Here is a 21,815-nt window from a genome sequence, read left to right on the forward strand (position 1 = left end):
ATTACAATCAATGTTTTGCTTTATATTAAAATGTTATGTTTTCATAAATCAAAAAACAAAAATTTTATGGGTTTTCAAATGAGGAATTGTTTTAAAAGTGATGTGACATTTGTATCTCGTGTACGGAAATGTATACGAGAGATGGGTGTTACAATTCTTCTCATTGGAAACAACATTGATGTTACCATTCTTTTGCACGCATTGAACCAAGCTCACCAAATTGTTGTAAAAAATCGGATAAATAATTCCAACATCCAACCACTTGATGACCTCTTTCTTGACAACCTTCTTCATAATAGGGTTCAACCTTCTTTGTTTCTTTATAGAATTTTTGTTTGGATCCTTCAGCAATATCTTTGTGATGACTCAGAACATCAAGCAATTTTTCTTCATGTAATGCTTCAAGCTTTGTGACAACAATAACAGGTAGAGTCTTGTTTTCCCCAAGAAATTCATATTTCAAATGATTGGGAAGAGATTTTAAATCAATGGTGGGTGGCTCTTCAATAGAAGGACGAAGAACTTGGATAAGACTATTAGGAAGATTTAATGAATCAAAATGTTGCATATACTTCACTTCAACCTCATCAATCTCCTCTTATTCCTTATATTCCTTTATTATCACAGCACTACTGGTAACAACATCGATGATGTGGCATTCATCCAATTGTTGTTGTACAAAGACATTAATAATGCCAATAGAATGATACTCAGCATTGTCATCCTCATATGTCACATTATTCAAAGCATTAAAAGTAATGTGTTCATTATTCTTCATATGCGATTTGGACGTCACTTTGATGTTGCTTGACTCGGACATGTCCCGTGTACTCAAGAGGAGTAGACTAGCTCGACAAGGTGTCGTTGCTACATGACCCAGATCTCGCCCAGGGTACTTGGCAACGGGAACCATTAGTGTAAAACGTTGATGCTACGTGACCCGGATTTACACCATGATGCTTACTTGTGTTGTGTGTTTGATGTACCTTCTTGTTCATCACTATACTTGTACCATGTTCATTTGTTGAATGCATGTCATATAGTAATGTTATTTGTGTGACACTGAGCTTATGAGCTCAACGTTCGGAATGTGTTTTCGTGTGCATGTTTGTAGGTATTGGTTCGAGGATTTCATCGCTACACCATATATTCTAAACTTGGTCAAGTATCAGAGTACATCTCGAGTATTTTAGTAGGCATGTATTTTCATACACCCTTTGTATTTTGAGTCGTAAACTCCATTTTGTATCTCTTGTATTTTGAAGTATAAAATTCGGAGCTCTTATTTTGTATGCTATGCAAATGTAAGTTTTAAACGTATGATTATCTTATCTTTTAATTTGATGGGTTATTTTGTAATGTTATTGATTTCAAAAAAAATGGTTAGTCATTTCCGTGTAATAGTCTAATCCTTTGGGTTTCGAGTTAAATCAGATTAGGGTGTTACAAGGTGGTTCCTAGAAAATCCTGAGACCAAATGGCAAGTTCTATGCAAGCTTGATATACCATCAGACACTCTATTATATTGACGGGGCACGTATTTGAAGAAAAATTCTCTAATCTTTATTGATAAGGGCATCAGTATGTGTAGACATCATCAAGGCACACTGAAGCTTCAGTTGTTTACGAAGAACAACAATTGCCTCCTTGTTATCTATTTCAATTATAATCTCTTTCATGTCCATGTCCCATGCAATCTTCAATCCTTCGTAAATACCCCACAATTCAGCGCCAAGTATCGAAAAACAACTAATGGATTTAGAGAAGCCTAAAACCTATTCACCCAAATGATCTCGAAGAGCGCCACCACAAGTTATCAAACCAGACTCCAGTTGTCGAGCGTCATCCATATCTAATTTGAACAAACTAGTCGGAAAGGATTCTCATTTAAAAGTTCTGTCAATATGTGTATCTTGACCCAAAGAACAAGTCTTCCTCTTTGTTGCCACATGAACAACTTCCATAAGCATACGTATGCTAACCTGTAAAACACTCCCTAAAAGCACAACATCTGGTTCCAAGATTATTTTATTGCGACGAGTCCATAAACACCATAAAATTACCCAAAAAAAGTCCAAATCATCATCATTATTAGGAAAATAACACTTGGATTGCAGGTTGGTCTCAGTCCATTCAACAGAGTTTATTTGTGAAAAAGCATGTGCTCAGTCTTCACAACCGTATTCCAGGCCGAACGAGCAACCACACAATCCCGAAATACATGCGATAGATATTCTATAGAGGCGCCACAAAGAGTACAACTAGAATCTGAGGCCAAATGTCATCTAACCCTTTCCTTGTTTGATAACCGATCTTTGTAAATAAGTCAAAGCAAAGTCTTTACACGCGACAACCCACAATATCAAAAAATTAAACGTCAAAATAGACTATCATTTTGGTCAATGTCAATCGTTCATTGTACATAAACACTTTTTTTTTATAAAAAAAAACTTACATTTATCCTAGCGTCAACCCCGAATATCCGCATTGCATGTAGTCACATATGGTTTAATAGTTGTCGAGAAATTCAACTCAAATTTGAAAACCAAAACATTAATTATTTTAAAAAAATCTAGTCGAGTTTACGAAATTAATAACCTAAAATTAATTTTAGTCAAATTTGAGTCGAATCAAATAATTAAATTTTTTGGGTTGAATTCTACTCACACCTACCAACATCTATTCATATTTTTAAAGAAATCTAATTGTTTACTATTTGTGTTTAAAATCTCTCCATATCAATCGAAGACATATAACCTGAACCGTAAGTATACACTAAAAGATTATAAAATACTCTATCATCAATTGCACAATCAATTCATCATTAAGAAATACATATACTAAGATATTCAATTTGTTTTTCTTTTCGTAAATACAAAAATGATTGCAGTCTCGGAATAGACATTATGATTCCAACTCCAAAATCAAAACGTACTGAATATCATCTCTTAATGTTAACTGAATTAACTCATTCAACTTGGCCATAGATGATACCATCTATTTCAAATATTCTCTTACGTATATAAGAACTCAGCAGCAACTTGATAACTGTCATTTACAGTACAAAAGTTCACTAAGAGTTAATTCATCTCTAGTTAAAGTAGCAAAATATCAGTCCGGACTCGACTTTAAGAACCCGACATTGTCAACAAAATCGAAACATGCCTAGTTTTGACATCTACAGTCAAAATTTATGTAAAGAATATAAAAACTTAGAAACCTTCGGGCAGCCAAAAAATATATATTCATACAACCCTCATCTAAGCAGTTTGATTCGAAAGAAACTTCGAAAAGCAAGGGCTTTATCCTTGATTCGATCAAGTAAAGAACCGGCCTTCAATATACATGGTAAAGATAATTACTTTAATAATACTTGTCGTATCTTCCCCATATACACAGCTAATGACATTACTGAAAGTCCAGCTGAAATATAAAGCAAAATCACACCTGAAGGTACTAAAATCCCAGATCCAGCGAAACTGCAAAAGGTTGAAATGAAGATAAAATTAGTCAGATGCTAAAGGAATGATTCAACCTGGATTGTTTGGGCATTTATCCTGTTGGTCAAGTAAGCAATCATATAAACCTGCTATCCTGAGTAGCTAGAAGGATGGTTAGTGCCGTCATTTGTGTAGCAGTTTTCCACTTCCCCAGGTTATTAACCGCAACAGCCTGATAATATATCGAACTTGTCAAGAAAATTACAACCGACCTCCACGCATTTACTTAAGAGAAAAATAAAGATATGACAGCTTTAATTTATAAGGGAAAAATCTGCACCTCTAAAAGCTTAATATCCTTAGAAGCAGCCCATTCCCTGACAGCCGACATAGTTATCTACAAATAAGTTTCCAGCTATTTGTAAGATGGCTAGAAATAATTAGTTTGGGTAAAGAAAAGGTAAGTGTATGTTACCTCTCTTCCGATAATGACTATCGATGGAACAATCAGTAACCATGGCACTTGCCCAAATATGACAACATTGACAGGTCTCGAACATAATAAAACCAATGTAGCAGCAACCATAAGCTACATTCAACAGGCATTCGGGTCAGAAAATACTTGATAACTATGTTACTTGGACCCCACTTTGAAATGTTCATTATTTTCTCCTAAAGCTTTTTCCATGTATTTGGATGGTCTTTAAAGGGTCATATCTCAATGCCCATGTCCGAAAATGCATCAGGCATGGGACATGAGTATTTCAAGAAAAATAAAATCGGAGCCACGTAGTGGAACGCTTCAAACAAGTTAATAAAGCAACCTTGGCAATTGGACTGTATAGAAGATATCCATAAATTTCTGTATACAAAAGACAAAGAAAACAGACCTTGTCTGCGACTGGATCCAAAAATGCACCAAAGACGGAATGTAACCTCATCTGAGAGACATAATAAAGAGTTTACTCCGATCAACTAGTGCAACTAAATCATACAAAACAAGAGGAAAAGTGAGTGTTCCATCATCTCTAAAACAGGGGTTCATTGAAGCATTACCTAACGATAGGAATAGAGAGTGTGGATTCGAATATGTACATTTAGCCGACTTTCTTTTTGTGGATTCAGATAATATTCAGATATTCTAATTTCTATCCACATAGTATTCTGAACGAATATGAGATAATCCTTATATATCCATTATCCAAATCCGCTTTAGTTTTGAGGATAACCAATTGGTGTTCAAGTATACATTACCAAAACCGCTTTACTTTTGTGGATAACAGATTTGGATTCAAAATTTTAAATATATGTATCCATCATCCACTTCACTTTTTAAAATTTTTATTTTTAAAAAAAAAATGGACTCACTAAATGCGGATTTGGATTTCCAACAGATAATGTAATTAATCCTGATTCAGATTAGGATAGTAAAACTAAGATTTAGTAATAAACAAACAGATTGTAAAGCAGATTTGCATATTCAAAATCAGATTTTGTGGAAATTGCAAATTTTCGACCCATTGCCAACCCCAGTCATACCTTCCGAGCAATGTACCCATCAAGCCAATCAGTAATGGCAGCCGCAACAAATATACTAGTTGTAGCAGGCCTTCCCCACCAACTATCTGCATAAAAGGCTAAAGAAAGAAAACCATTCAGTTAGTCTCATTGAAGTTTTCACATTACAATATAGTAAGCAATTGCCATTGAAGTTTAAAAGTATGCCATCCATACATCCAAGGGTTTAGCTAAATTGTTACTTAAGTTACAATTTAAAGTAATACAATAGTTGATAGTTAATAGGGTTTAAAAGCCTTTGTTAGAAAAACTCCTACATCTAATCATACATAAGTTTCTACATACTATGCAAACAGTATCATATTGCAAACCTATCAGCAATGATCACAATTCACTGGCAAGGCAATTTTGAGAACAAATAAACATTATAGTTTCAAAAATTATCAAACGATAGCTGAGAAACATCAAAGTTTACAAATAAAATTCAAAATCATTGGCATATTTCATAAGCCGACACATGAATTTCGAATAAAAAACAGGCTGCATAAACAAAAAAGTATGATTGAACATGTTATTTCATAAATAGGCATAAAAAAACTTTATTTATCAATTATCATCCAAAACTATAAAATAGACTTAGCGAATTATAATTCCTATTTTATAGGTTTTTATACATTGGCATCTTGGTGTTTTGTTCATATTTCAGTTATTTTTTCGTCGCGTGCAAAGGACGAAAACAAAATTTTATGTTAAAGTTGAACACAAGAGATTGACAGATTTTCAATAGAAAATATATAATATATACTAATTTTAAATTTTTAGGTATACAACACCTAATATTATAAACAGATTATAATTAAATGTCTAAATCATGGAGGCAACAATAAACCCTAATTGCATTACATTAAACTGAAACCTCCCTATCAAATAAATTCAATGGGGAAAAGATTAAGAACATATAAAAAACTTAACTGAAAATCAGGAGGGGCACGGCAGCTACGCGACCGAGGGTTAACACAGTAGGCAACGTTAAAATTTTGGAAGAAGATTTGTCAGAGGAAGGCAAATTAGGGTTGTGCTTGTTTTGTTGAGTTTCTATCAACGGCAACGTTTTGGAATCCGGATTCATGTCCATAAGGATGAGGTCAGATCCGGAAGCCGACCCGTGTAAAGCTCCCTTATTGATTGCGGAGGAAGAGAAACGGGTGAGAAAGGGAAATCTAATGAACGGAAGTAGATTTTTCTTGGGAGACCGGGAATTACTGATTAGGGCCGAGGTTGAGAAAGGGGCAGTCGTCCGCCATGATAGGTGGAGTGGTGGTGGGGGCCGGACAGCGCCGGCTGTTATTGTTCGGACACAATAGGCGGGCTTGACGTAGACCGAAGCTGACAGGCTCAATTTAATACCTGACATTTTGGGGTTTTTATTAATATTTGAGTTTTGGTTATTTATGGAGGTTTTTTAGGAGCTTCACACCTTCACGGAAAAGACAATAAAATGAATGGGTAAATTATATACATGACCACTTAACTATTATTCTTTTTCATTTGATCATTAATCTTTTTATTTTTTTCAATCAGGTTATTTAATTATTTATGTGTTGTCAATCAAGCCACTCGTTGTTAATATTTAACAGATTAGATGAGGTAGTTGCTAAAAGATTTTTTTAATTACACATATAGTCTTTAATATTTAATTATTAATTTACTCATAATTTTAATTCAAATCAATAAATTTAATATCTAATTAGATGATTAAATGTGTGACTACCTGACTAGATAATAAAAATTAAATGAAGAAATTAGGCAATAGGGGAATTAAACTCGGCATTGAATTGTAATATCTTATATACAACTTATTGTAACTAATGATAAAATATATGGTTGTGAGATTGTAACACCCTGAATATTGGGCTAGTAGTTTCGTGTTGATTCACGAATCTATTTAATAGATTTATTATAGCATTAAGGTTTACTTATTCGAATTTGGGATCAATTGGGTAAGAAATTTGCCTTATTGGAGATAAAAGGGAATTTTTTAAGCTTGTGGTTAAAGGAGAGGAACCTAGAGTGTAATTTTACCATTGAATAAAGTCATGATTGATTTGGGAAATTTCTAGCTGATTTTCATGTGGGTCTTTGAATTTTTGGCAAGGGACTTTTTTTTGTGTCATGCTGGCTTCTTCTTTTCCTCTCTCACTCTACTTCTCATATTTTCTTCTTCCAAGCAATGGCTAGAGAAGGGTTTCTCTTTCCTTAATCTTCTTCATCCATCCGAAAATTTAGAGGTAAGATTCAAAAACTTGAGTTCTTAAGCTTCATGAAAGAATCACCATCTACTCCAATGGTAGTTTGGAGCTTCATGAAGGTTTTAAGGAGGATTTAAACTATGAGAGCTTCTTTAAATGTTTATATCTGTTTTTCTTGTTTTTTTAGTTATTATTTAACAACTAATATCCTTGCTTTTCATGTTGGAATCAATTTTTGACTTTTGGTTGGAGGAAAAGTGGTGCATGAAACTCCCCTCAAAAAGTAAAGTCAAGGAAAAATTGGTTATTGGGTAAGCTAGAAAGGTATTGGGTTGCTAGGAGCTGGGGTAATACACTATAACTCTTCTTTATTACTTGTATGACATTTACATGAGTTTTCTGGCTTGTATAAGGTGGTGAAGCATCTTAAGGTTTTGGGTGCTTGATAATTGTGTTGGACGTTTTGGATGTCAATTTGGCGTAAAAATGATGTATGATGTTCCCTAATGGCTTTCATAAGCTTTAATAATCAACTTCGGCCTTAAAACAAGTGTTTGGGGTGTTTTTCATGTGAGATAATGTATTTATGGGTTGTAATATTGATATTATATGAAAAATATCGATATTGTTCATATTCTAGGTGAAATTAGGTTATTTTATAAGGGTGTATCAATATTGAAGAGGGGAGTATCGATATTAATCCTTTAAAAAATACAAAGGGTGAGTTTTGGGTCATTTCAAAACTGATTGTTGTACCTATAACCAAGGTAGTATCGGTATTATCTGAAAGAGTATAGATACTATATGTATGATATTGATACTAAGGGTATTTTAGGGGCCTTTCGGGGCTATTTTTTGTATCGATATCTATATAAATATATCGATTCCATCAATGTTGATTGTTTAGTAAACTTCAAGATGTTGAATAAACTTAAGAGTGAGGAGTTCAATAACAATTGAGACTAGTGTAATATCCCAAATTTTAACTAAGACCAAAATGTAATTTTTAAAAGTTTAGTGTTTGAAGTATAAATTTTGAAAAAGTTCAAGGACCAAAGTGTAATTTTCAAAAGTTATGTATTTCGGCCTCGTAAATGGATAGTTCACCCCAAGAATTATATTTTCGTTTCAAATTTTTGATATGGAATTTGTACTAAAATTTATAAAGCGATAAAGTTTGGTAAAATATTCGAATAAGCATATCAAATTGAAAATTCATTAAATTTTAAAGGATGATAGTAAAAATTTAATAATTTCATTTCCATATTTTAAACTGGTGAAATTTAACAAGGACCATTGGATTTAAGATGATTTTTCCATGTTAAATTGGGACCATTGGATTAAAATAGCAAGATTGTCATTTTTGAAAACGTACAAGGAAAAAGTTGGAAAAGATGAATATGTTTGTTCATATTTGACTTGGTGATGTAAGGATGATTATATCATGATATAACATGGTAATTATCATGATTTATAATGGTAAAATGGTAATTTCTTATTAAATGAATTTTTAATTCATTTAATGAGTTATTTAACAAGTGTATTAAGATATTTTAAGAGAAAGTGCAAGACTTCTTTTTTTATCCCCATTGTTGTGAACACCATACCTATGTAATATTTTTTTTTTCATTTTCAAGCAAATTTCCTTTGGTTTTTGGATGAAAGCATGAAATAGGAAATTAATCTGCATAAAATTCTCAATCATTTGGTGTAATTTGTTCATGCTTTTCATGCTTAAATTCTTAGTTTTATGAATAGGGTGAATGAATAGGAGATTGGATTTTGATTAATTGAGGATGGATTATGATGTTATTGATGTTGTAAAATCATTTCCATGCTTATATGATAATTGAAAAAAATTAGAAATGATTAAATCAAAGTTTGGTTAATTAGGGTTTTATGGAAAGATTGGATATGAATTGAAATTGATATGGATTTGATTGAGATTGCATGGAATTGATGTTTAGAGCTTGAACATGCTTGAATCAAGTTGAAAACCAAGCCTAAGGTACCCTAAAGTATTCAATCATTAGGAAAATAGGGGGAAATATTTTAAAAATTCCCTATGTTTAAAGTTAATGAATAAATGATTCTACATGTTTTATAATATTGATTGGACCGATTTGGAAGTTTTTATAATTATAGGGACCAAATCACAAATGATGGAAATTATGGGATTTAAATGGCGACTATGTAAAAGTTGACATACTAAGCTTAAATTGATTGTTGGGGTATTTGATTATATCATTTGATGCTTGAATTTGAAGTTAAATTGCAATGGATCATTTTTAATAAATTGAAAATGTTGGGATGAATTCTAAAAGAATTAATTTTAATGGTTAGATTATGGAAAATGAAATGAGTATTTGAGCTACTGGTTGATATGAATATTAGGAGGATTGAAGTTGTATTTTAAAGTGTTATGGTTAGTATTAATGTTGTGAAATGGGTTTAGTATCGAAAGAACTTTTATGAATTTTATTATTAGAATGCACATATGTTAGTATGATACTAACATATATTTTAAAATGTATTTGTGTAAACAACTCTTGTATAGATTGTGATAAAAAAATACGATTGAAGCAAGTTATAAAAGCAAAGGAAAAAGTATGAGAGTAAAGGATATTGACACTAAAGGTTTGATAGTGAGGCATTTAAGGTGAGTGCATTCTTACTTATGTTATATATATGATATGAGGAAGGCTTACGAGGAGTCAACCTTGAATGATTTGAAAAGAAAGGTTATGAATCATATTTTGATATATTTTATATTGTTTTATCAAATGGTTTTTGAATAGTTTCGTGTATGAACTGCCCAATGTACTGGCTTATGATAAATTTTATATAATAGTATCTTTGGATGCTTTTGATAAATGAAAGATACTTGATTTTAATATAAGGCCCATTGTATATGCCTTGGGAGTTATTGGTAAGATAGGTATGCCATGAGGTGGAGTGATCATAGATTATGTATTAGTATATTCGTGTACATATGTCTGGCATTCTATATGCATTATGAATTTATGATGTTTTGAAGTTACGAACTACCATTTTTTTATTTTGATTTTAGTATAGTTATGATGTGTTCTACAATACCTATATTTTTGTCTGGCACCAAGAGTCCAATTTATTTCTAATAGTTACGACTACATATTGTGCATGCTTGTTTGACTCATGTACCTTGCATTATGATTTATTATACTTCATGCTGTGGTTTAAAATAGATTGAAAAGTGCAGGTTGGTTGGTTCATTGAAAGTAAAACCTTCATTGAATAATCTGATATAAGATTATATGTTTCTATGATAACTGATATTTTACAGTTTTCTGATGAAAGAAAGACTTTTTTAAGTCTGTTTATATGTTCTTATATTATATTACAACATTTTTTTGTATAATGATTTATATGATATTTTCATTATTGATATGTTTTATTATTTATTTATAATTCCTCACTAAGTGTTTACTTAGCGTGTGATTGTTTCACACATAGGTAAGGGAAAAGAATAGTGAGCATAGTAAGGAGCATAATTGCCATCATTTTTTGAGGATCGGATCTACTTCCCAATATTAGTAAACATTTTATGATGTTTTTGACTTTACTAGTTGGCATGTATATTATGTGTGTGTTATGTTTGCTCTGATATGATAGTTATAAATCGATTTGTAGAATATAATTATACTGACTTAATATGGATACTATTAGGTATAATTAGTAGTTTGCATGAATAGTATTACACTAAATTATATTTTAAATGCTATCAGAATAATTTTTTCTACAGTTCACTCTTTATATGAAACAGTATTGAATTGTCATCTTGGTGACTTAAATTGATTTGATTTAGATATTAAAATATCATATGTTAGTTTTATGCTATCAAATATTTTCAATGATTGATATTAAATTTGATGATATTAAAGAAACAAACTTTTACCGATTTTTCTAATAGGAAATATTTTAAATGGTTAATGTGATGTCTCTAACTCATATTCGGGTTCGGATACGGAAAATGGGTGTTACATCGAGCAAGTAGCTTGGAAAGGTGAGAAAAATACTAAAATGCCCTTATAGGGCTATAATTACCAAATTACCCCTAAGTGTGAATAGTGCCTTATAAGGATCTAAAAATACTTCTAAAAGTATAAGACTCTAATAAATGATGTAAGACATTAGTGATATGTTGTTAAACTTGAAAGGAAGATTGAGATACCCTCAAATGGGTAAAATAACCAAAATGCTTTTGATCATAATAAGTGATAATATGTAAATAAAGGATTAAAATAATAAATATAACAATTTTAGAGATTAAATTATCAAACTACTAAAGATCAAGGAAATAATAGTAAATACTTAATATATTAGGTACTATAATTGTAAATAAACCAAAATATTATTTGAATATTAAAAATATTAAAATTCGGGGACTAAAATACAAAGTAAACAAAATGTAATAGCCTTAAACAGAAACGTCACATAATCAATTTATTGGACTGATAATTTAACCATAAATAACTATTTGGGATTAAAATATAAATTATTAATATTAAAAGACTTAATCTGATATTTTACAATATATATATATATATAAACGCGATTAATGACTAAAACAAAAAAAATAAAATATGAAATACAAATTAAAATACACAGAGATTGATTTTAGTGACTAAATCATAAAGATTACAAATTATAGGGACTGTGGGTGGGGTTTACCCATATGTTAAATACGTAGAATCCCCCTCCTCAAATTGACGTCATTCGAGGAGGGGTATTTATACCCATTAAATCGACCCATAAGGCTTAACCCCTTTCATTTTCATTTCTGTTACTCTCTAAGAGATAGAAACTCTCGGTTCTCTCTATAACCCCTAAAGTCGGTGTTCTCCACCATCACCGATGGTGGTTGGAGACATAAAAAACACCCCAAATTGTTCCTCAGGCTTCCCTAAGGCCGAATCCCAATACCACTTAACCTAAATCTTCCCCAAATATCGTAGATCTAAACGTTTACCTTCGAACAGACGATGATTCGGGGACTCCGATGAAATCAAGGTGAATCTCTTCTCTTATGTTTCTTTATTTGTCTCTTATTGTTGGTTTTGAATGGCTACTATTTTTTTGTTTCTCTCACTGTTTTTCTCTATCTTGTTGTTGTTGCATTTTTTTGGTTGCTCTTTGTTTGCTGGTTGTTGTCCTCTTTTTGTAGATGAAGGGGTTCCTTATATAAGAACTTTTGGCCCTCCCTTCAGACCAGTAAGACAAGGGAACCCCCGTGAGTCACCAGCTATGGTGGTGAAAATATAGGGGCAGTGCTGATCTTTTAGAGATAAGGTCGGTGCAGTGATAGTGACAGTGGCGGTAGTGAGATGGCATTGGAGGTTGCTACTGTAAGAAACTTAGGGTTAGAAACCCTATCTGTTGAGTGATCTGGACCGTTGGATGGGTCTAGATTCTACGGTTGATAGTTACGGCGGCTGGAGAAGATGAGCAGAAACCCCAGATGCATTCGGGCCTACTGGGTTGACTCGGGCCTGCTTCAGCTAGGCTTCGGGTTGGTTCCTATAGGGCCTCCGGTTTGGGTGTATTGGGCTTCTGGGTTTTTTTTAATTGGGCATGTAATAAAATTATTATTTAATAATAAATAAATAAATATATGGATGAAAATGATTTCTGCAGCTTCCTCTCTTTGCTCATTTTTGTGTCAACAAGAATAGGGAAAAGACAAAAATACAAGGAGTTTTCGTCCAGTCAACTTTTTGGGGAATCTGCTCCACTACTATTTTAGGTTAGATTGGATTTTATATATTCCTCTTTTTTGGATAGTCAGATCAATTTTGGAAAATGGATCTGCTCCACTCTTCTTCCAGGGAGATAAGATCCAAGGGAAGACGAATCTGCTCCACTATTCTTTCAGGGAGATAAGACTCGAGAAATCTTTGTAAAACGGATCTGCTCCACTCTTGTTTCAGGGAAATAAGATCCAAGCGAAGATGAATCTACTCCACTCTTCTTTTAGGGAATATCATACTTGATTTGTGCCTCTTTTTTGTAGTAGTCATATCAACTTTGGAAGATGTGTCTACTCCACTATTCATTCAGGGGAGATCAGACTTGATCTGTGCCTCTTTTTCGGGTAGTCAGATTAATTTTGGAAATACGTGCCTTCTTCACTATTTATTCAGGGGAGATCAGACTTGAGATTGATTTGCTTCACTACTCTTCTGTGAGGGCTAAATTTGAAATAAGAAGAATATGTTCCACTACTCTTTAGTGGAGATCAGACTCGATCTTAATTTGCTTCACTAATCTTCCGTGAAGGCTAAATTTGAAACAAGAAGAATATGTTACACTACTCTTCCTTAGAGATCAGACTCGATCTTGATTTGCTTCACTACTCTTTCGTGAAGGCTAAATTTGAAATAAGAAGAATTTGTTCCACTACTCTTATGTGGAGATTAGACTCGATCTTGATTTGCTTCACTACTCTTCCGTGAAGGCTAAATTTGAAATAAGAAGAATTTGTTCCACTACTCTTCCGTAGACTTGATCTTGATTTGTTTCACTGCTCTTTAGTGAATACTAAATTTAACCTAATTTGCTTAATTGTTTTTTATGAATATTAAATTGGAAAGATTGAATTCTCTTAATGAGGAAGTCAATGATTGACTCCTCTTCAGGAGGGAGTCAGGAATAACAAAAGTTGACTTCTCTTCACGAGGAAGTCAAGGATTAACTCCTCTTCGCGAGTGAGTCAGGAATAAGAAAGACTGACTTCTCTTCTCAAGGAAGTCAATAATAAAAATTATTGACTTCTCTTGATGAGGGAGTCAAATATATACTCTATTGGGGAGTCAAAAATAACAAAGATTGACTTATCTTGACAAAGAAGTCAATGATTGCTCTACTAGAGAGATAGAAATAACAAATATTGACTTCTCTTGACAAAAAAAGTCAATGATTGACTCTACTAGGGAGTCAGGGATAACAAAGATTGACTTCTCTTCATGAGGAAGTCAAGGGTTGACTCTAATGAGGAGTCAGAAATAACACAGGTTGACTTCTCTTAATGAGGAAGTCAAGAATAACAAAGGTTGACTTCTCTTCACGAAGAAGTCAAGGGTTGACTCTACTGGAGAGTCAGAAATAACAACGGTTGACTTCTCTTCACGAGGAAGTCAAGGGTTGACTCTATTGAGGAGTCATAAATAACAAAGATTTATTTCTCTTAATGAGGAAGTCAAAGATTGACTCTACTTGGGAGTCAGAAATAACAAAGATTGACTTCTCTTGACGAGGAAGTCAAACATTACAAATATTGACTTCTCTTCATGAGGAAGTCAAGAATAACAAAAATTGACTTCTATTTACGAGGAAGTCAAGTATTGACAAAGGTTAACTTCTCTTTACGAGGAAGTCAAGGATAATTAAAGGCTAACTTCTCTTTACGAGGAAGTCAAGGATAATAAATATTGACTTTTCTTCATAAGGAAGTCAAGGATTAACTCTAGGAAACAAGATTGAGTTTCCTAGAAAATATGTTCTGAGAAAGCTACGATTGAATTTTCTAGAGAATACATCTTAAGATAGACAAATATTTCTCAAAACATATACATTATTATGAGAAGGATTAAAATGTATGTATGAAATGATGTATGATGCAATGAAAATTTCGTGTATCATGTATGAATGCATATTTTCTTGATCCATGAAGGAAATGGTTGCACAAGCAATCTCCATTCTTTTCCTGATTAAGTCTTCTCCACGAGTGTGTACTTTTGCAAGTACTAAGTTGTATCAATTTCTTCTTACCCCTAGCAAATTCTTACCCCTGATAAGATTGGCTTTCTTTACCTGAACTTGTGTAGAAATCTAATAAAGCTCTTGCCTTTGAAAGGAGGATCCACTTTCTGGGGAAAACAACGTATGTTCAAATTTGACTCTTGAAACATATCAAAGGGAGGGTCTATCCTAATTCCTTTCATGTCTCCACATCTAGTCATATCTCAAACAAGGCTATTTGTACCACATCATGTCGAGAGGTTTAACAACAACTCATCGTTCAATCTTAGTTAGCTCCACTAGTTTCTTATTGTTAAAAAAATTTCCAGCGCCCCTTTTGTATAAAGAAATCTTCACTTTTCATTACCTTTAACCTTAGAATTGTAGAAAACAACTTTCATCTTGAGTGAAAAGATGGAAATCACATGATTACAACATTAGTTTAGTACCATAATTAACTGTTCGTAAAACATTCGACAACATATTCATCATTTCATGTGGCTTCTGCTTAGATTTTTCAACCAGATGAGCTCTTTGCATAGTGTTTAGAGCTTTTGTATGGTGTTACATAGACACCAAAGAACAAATCTTCATAGGAATACAAGTGGGATGCTTTGGCTTACCAGAATTAATGCATATGAAGTCACCAGAATAATGCAACTGTATGATGGACAAAATGATCATATATGGTAAGTTACATTGTCACTGTTTCACAATTTTTCACTCTTCATACTGTTCTATTGGAAATATTTTCTCAATTCAATGATCTTATATTCCTGGATGATATGGGCCTTAAAAAATACCCCAACATTCCAAGTTGTAAGGCTCACTCTCAATGTCTGTTTGATTTGAATCTTATGATCCCATTGAAGTGTGGTTTTGGTAATGCCCTATTGTGGGTACTCGTGGCATTCTTTATGCCCAAATATCTTAATCTTGAATGTTCTCATCCTGGTGTCACTAAACAACAACGTTTTTCAATTAGCTTGAGGGATTCTCTTCATGTTGCCACAGGCACTTAAGAATCGATCAATTCTTCTAACATAAATGTCTAGCATTTTTTTATATGATCGGAGATATGTGCCATTTTCTGAATAAGGCGGACATATTCTTTTTGACTGGTTGCTGATAATGTCATAAGGGAGTGTTACAAGTTCTACCCTTCAGCCCTTCTGATCTCTCATACCACTTGCTTTCAAGAATGTAAAGTGCTTCATGTTCTGGCATCGCTTATTCTTTTTCTCCCATAGAGGTAGAATAGGCATCACCTGCTTCAATGACCTTTCTCATTTGAAACTGTCCTGTTTGAAAATGTTTTTTCTCCTTTCTTTTATTTTAGAAATCAAAGAATGAAAGAATTTTGTAAAGTATCACCCTTAATTCATGCTCACAATTGAATCAAATAAATAAACATGAGTTCAAAGAATATCAAAAGAATCAACAACTCTTTTAATAATTTCAAAGTTATAACTCTTCGATAAATGTCAAAACCGATGGGTTGGATTTCCTATTTTCTAAGGTTTTGGTCACCAAAGATGTTATTTCTTTCTTGGTCTTTGTAAACATTACCTCATACCCCACTTTCTTGGCTTGGTATTTTAACCGGATGCAGACAAAATAACGCAAGTATCATATTCAATTACTAGACTTTCTAGAACACTTCTATTTCGATTCTCTGAAATCTTCCATTTGTTCAAGCTTTGTACACCCCTCTAACAAAGACGGTGCAGAACTATCAGTCTAAAAATGAAATTCCTGAGTGCTTGTGTGAAATTAACTATAACTGGTGTTCCTTAACTCCCTTAGTCCATCTTTACCGAAACTCCTTATTTGATAAATTTGTCATTGTTAGGCTAGTAGAATTCAGGTTTATTGTAATTCGCCTTTATCGGGCTAGCTGAATCTAATCCATAAAGACGGGGAGTTTAACCAATTGCTCTAGAGGGATAGCTCAAGCTTTATTGTATACATATAATATAATATTTTGGGTATATGGATTCAATTTCTTAAGCTTGTTAAGAAGAACATGTTATAGTCTAGGTGTTGTTGAAAAAAATCTCATATTTAGAGTTCAATTTCCAAGCATCTGACCTAAAATAGATTCACCTACTCAACTATTCCATCTGTAAAAATCATGATCATCATTGAACGTCCTCAACAAAAGAGTAGTATAGTTGGTTTTGCAATATCATACGCAAGAGATGCCCCATGTTGTTCGCTCTTATGCATATCTAAATACCAAACCTTTTGTTTGTTTCCTTGCGAGAGGATAAGGTTATATTTATAAGAGAAGGGTATGTTGCTTGAGTGTATTTTCTAGGGGTAACGTGAAGGGTCCTTAATTTATCAGTTTTCAACCTTGTCACTTTGTCGAAGATTTATAACTCTAATCACTTAAAGAGTTTTTAATTCATTTGATATTCAAAGAACTGCAAGATTGCAAATTTGATTCAATGCTCATCATCTTTAAAGGAACACAAATTTATTTATATAACCTTACAAAAAGCTGAGAAATGATAAAAAACAGATTCAAACAAGACACTATAAATGCAAGGTATAACAGTGGTAGATAACCACCTCCATTTGTTTATCTAGAATGTCCCATTACTTCTAGTATGTTGGGTGTGTAATCAGAATAGGGACTTTGTCCTTATTTTCTCCCCTTCTCTTGATAATTTCTTGTGTCAATACTCTCTTGTCAATGAGCTTTTCAATTTCTTCCATCAATGGTATGAACTTGTCAGTGGGATGACCCAATGCCCCTAGATAAAAATCACAAGCACTATTTGGGTCATAGTCACAAGTAGAGGGGCTAGTTTTCACTCTTAAAGGCCTCGTGGTGAGGTATTAACTCTTAATTAAAGGGGATAGCAAGTCAGAAATGGGCACTTGAAAAAACTTAAGGTTTGTATTTTTTTAAGACATCTTTTGTGGCCAATCTCGAATTACCTCTCATTTACCTTATTTCATCATTTAACGTTATAGAGGTATTGAGATTTGATCCCTTTTATCTCAGCCTTAAATACCTTGTTTTCCTTGATTTTGCTCTTTTCCCTTTTTACGCCTTCTTCTATATGTACTTTACTTGTTTTGACCCCATCAACTATATTTTGGGGGTTAACTTCCAATTTTTTGACTGAAACATATTGATTGTTATCATCCATCTCTATAAATCCATGAGCCAAAAGATCTTAGACTTGTCGTTTGAAGTTACTGTACTTCTCAATGGAGTGTCCTCGAGCTCCGACGTGATATTCACAAGAAACTTTTTCATTATACCAACTAGGATAAGGAGACAGTAGAGACTGAGCCAGACGTGGAGCAATCAGCTGGGCTTGGAGTAACTTGGAATATAACTTGTTGTATTAAAATAAAGGAAAATTGGGTAGAAGCTCTTTTGACCTCATTTTCCCATTACCATGACCATACTGAAGACCTTGTGACTGATCATTGAGATGTTTAACCTTCTTCAATGGCACTTAAACCTCTTCTATTCTTTTTTTTCTTTGATTCAGGCTCAACTTTCGTGTTAGAAGTTTCACTTTCCAGTTTTTATTTTTCAAGCATGATCTCTGTAACATTTTCTAGAAGTATACCCAATTTTTGGAGTTGAATTGGATTACCACACTCCCCAACAGGTTCTTGGTCATTTATTTTTGCACTGGTTGTACCACTAACATTCAGATTATCACCCAAAGTTTTCATTTTTTCTTACACAATTGGGTCCTTTAATGTTTTCTCCTCATATATCATTATAACCATCATAGTCATCAGCTTAAACATCTGTTCCTTCGACTCAACTTGGAACTTTCTTGCTTCATCAAACATTTCCTATTGAGTCTTTACGAGTTGTTCATTGATTCTCTCGATTCTACCGACACGTGCTAATATTTCATTCATTGCTTTCGATCTTTTTAGAAACATGCCCCAGGTGACTTTAATTTGCTTTCAAAGCTTATGTCATAATATTCTTCTCAAATTACTCTCACGTTTTCATGATTGACATATGTTATTATACTATGCAATGTATGATGTATAGAGGTAAATGTAAAGATGCAAAAAATGCAAATGTAAAAATGCAGAAATATGAATGCAACATGTACAATGCATGTATTCAAAAGGTGTTATTCACGAGTGATCATCTTAAAACAACTTCCTTTGAACACAAAAAGTTTTGGTATATCAAACAAATTTTACATACAAGGGATAGCTTTCACTCCTAATTTCTCTATTTCTCTTAAAAGCCAAGTTAGTTTCCACTCATACTCAAGTGTTGAGTTGTCAATCTACTTTAATTCCCTTGTAAATCCAACTAAATCAGCCAGTTTATGAGCCACATTATTTTTCTGAACAACAACTTCCTTTATGACATCGTCTTTTTCCTGCATCTTTTGTATTAGTTCTAGGAGTTGTAGACAATATTGTTTATTCTCTCTTGCAAGAGAATCTTTTTGGTAAAGAAGTCCTTGTACAAGATCTCCATAATCATCTACAAACTTCATCAACGTATTGTTCTTGACCCTAGTGGTTTCTAATTCAACATCACTCTCACGTTTATGTCATTGATATGTGGCTTCTATATTGGCTATAACTACATTCAACATTTGATTTTTGGCTTGACATTTTCCCAAGTTGATGATGGCTGTATTACACCCTTCTTCTACAATCCGTAAATCATAAGAAAACTTCTTGGCTCGACCCTTATGCATCTTCCCATTCTTCTTCCAATATCCAGCATCATTTTTCAATTTAATGACCCTTGTTGTCCATTCTTCTGGGGTATTTCCTATATTAGAATTTTAAAAGGAATTGATCCTTTGAAAACTATTATGCATGGTTTCCATCTATGCACTCAGTTTATCATTTTCATTCCTCAGATGACGAATTTGCGCTTCATACTTTAGCAAATCTTCTTTCTTCTGGATACCCCCACTGATACTCTTACCATTGAACACTTTTGGTATCAATCTAACAGGATAATCAGTTACCAAACTAGGTCAATCTTTTATCTCAAACTCTAAGATTCCACGATTTAAAAGACGTTGAACTCAATGCTTGAAGGTGATACAGTTCTTAATGGAATGTCCTTGAATTCTGGCATGATATTCACAACGAACATTGTTATCATACCAATTTGGATACGGAGGTTCCCAAGGTTTCACATAATGAGGAGTCACCTCTCGGGCTTTTAGTAACTTCTCGTACAACTCCTTATATGATATAGGGATAGAATTAAAATGAGAGTTACTTATTGTTTTGGATTGAACTTGAGTCTCCGACGTTGGGAACAGACTCTTAAATACCAATGAGCTTTGATTACTTGACTTCTTTTCATCTTTGGAAATGTAACACCCATATCCCGTATATGTTTCCGTATACAAAGTACATATGTCACATCACTTAAAATTTTATTTATCATTTGAAAACCCTTTTAAAATTGTGTTTCAAACTTAATTCCCCTGAATTTAATATAATAAATATGTATTTATTGAAAACATGTTACAAAATATTTCATTACGTTTAATTACATGCCATATAAGTTTACAAAATGATCACTATTATCCTAATGTTACTGATGAGTCAGCCTTAGTGGATGATATCTGCTGCTACAGCTACACTTTTTACTTGATTAGTCTCCGCTGTTACCTACGCGTGGAAACATACACATTAAAAAATTACTTAGTGAGTCATAATATTGTAAAGTAACACTTATGTATACATAAGTATTTCATTCGCAATTTCATGATCATTGGTCATTATTCTTTCTTTTCATTAATAACATCCATTCATGTTTATAATGTACCATTATGCATTTTCGACTTTAGCATACTTTTATGTTGATAATGCACCCATATGCATTTCAACTATAGCATACTTTTATGTTGATAATGCACCCATATGCATTTCAACTATAGCATACTTTTATGTTAATAATGCACCATATACATTTCAACTATAGCATATTTTTATGTTGATAATGCACCCATATGCATTTCAACTATATTATACTTTTATGTTGATAATGCACCCATATGCATTTCAACTATGGCATCCTTTCATGCCGATAATGCACCCATATGCATTATTATCTTGGCATCCTTTCATACCAATAATGCACCCATATGGATTATTATTTTGGCATCCTTTCATGCCATTAATGCACCCATATGCACTATTATTTTCATTCATTTTAAAGTAATTCATACTCTAAAACTCATTCGCAATATCATTTTCATACATTAAATAAAAACATAATAATTACGATAAAACATACATTAAAAATTTAAATATTTCATCTTGACTAATTTCTAATCATTTTCGTCTAAATTGCATACAATAAATGTACTCACCTGACTTGCCTAGCTTTGGTTTCTAAAATGTAAAGCTGACTACTCCTGAACTTGGCCTTTGCCTTTTGCTTTACTTGACTCGGGAGTTTGGTTTCGATGTATTCAATATCCATTAAATGCATGTACAATTTCAATTGTTAGTATATTTCCTAACAATAACACTTAAACATTATTCAATAGAACCTATTATTAACTTTTCTATAACATTTTCAGCCTATCTTAGAATTTCTGGCTCCTCAGTATCAATACCCATACCATGGTATCGATACTACCATACTATGGTACCGATACTAGGCTATGGTATCGATACCATTTTTGCATTATGTTTTTAAATGGTATCGATACATTCCCTTCAGTATCGATACTCCCCTTCGGTATCAATACTACTAAGCATATTCATCTCAATTTAGCCTATAGTATAGGTATTGTTCTATCAATACCGATACTCGTGCCCATATGTTCCAGTTTCTAACTCGAATATT

General features: G+C 32.9%; 1 protein-coding gene across 1 annotated transcript; it reads right to left on the bottom strand.

Annotated features, from left to right (window-relative positions):
* Positions 1–3,272: 3,272 nt before the first annotated feature.
* LOC120187484 (CDP-diacylglycerol--glycerol-3-phosphate 3-phosphatidyltransferase 2-like) lies at positions 3,273–6,372 on the bottom strand. Its single transcript, XM_039191192.1, has 7 exons — positions 5,931–6,372; positions 4,980–5,077; positions 4,331–4,381; positions 3,916–4,029; positions 3,781–3,837; positions 3,587–3,672; positions 3,273–3,479 (listed from the first exon to the last, which is right to left on the bottom strand). Exons 1-7 carry the CDS (start codon positions 6,370–6,372, stop codon positions 3,359–3,361), a joined length of 969 nt encoding a protein of 322 aa, XP_039047123.1. The 3' UTR covers positions 3,273–3,358.
* Positions 6,373–21,815: the final 15,443 nt, after the last annotated feature.

Source organism: Hibiscus syriacus, unplaced genomic scaffold (genome assembly GCF_006381635.1).
Source record: "Hibiscus syriacus cultivar Baekdansim isolate YM2019G1 unplaced genomic scaffold, ASM638163v2 tig00113725_pilon, whole genome shotgun sequence".
Lineage (NCBI taxonomy): Eukaryota > Viridiplantae > Streptophyta > Magnoliopsida > Malvales > Malvaceae > Hibiscus > Hibiscus syriacus.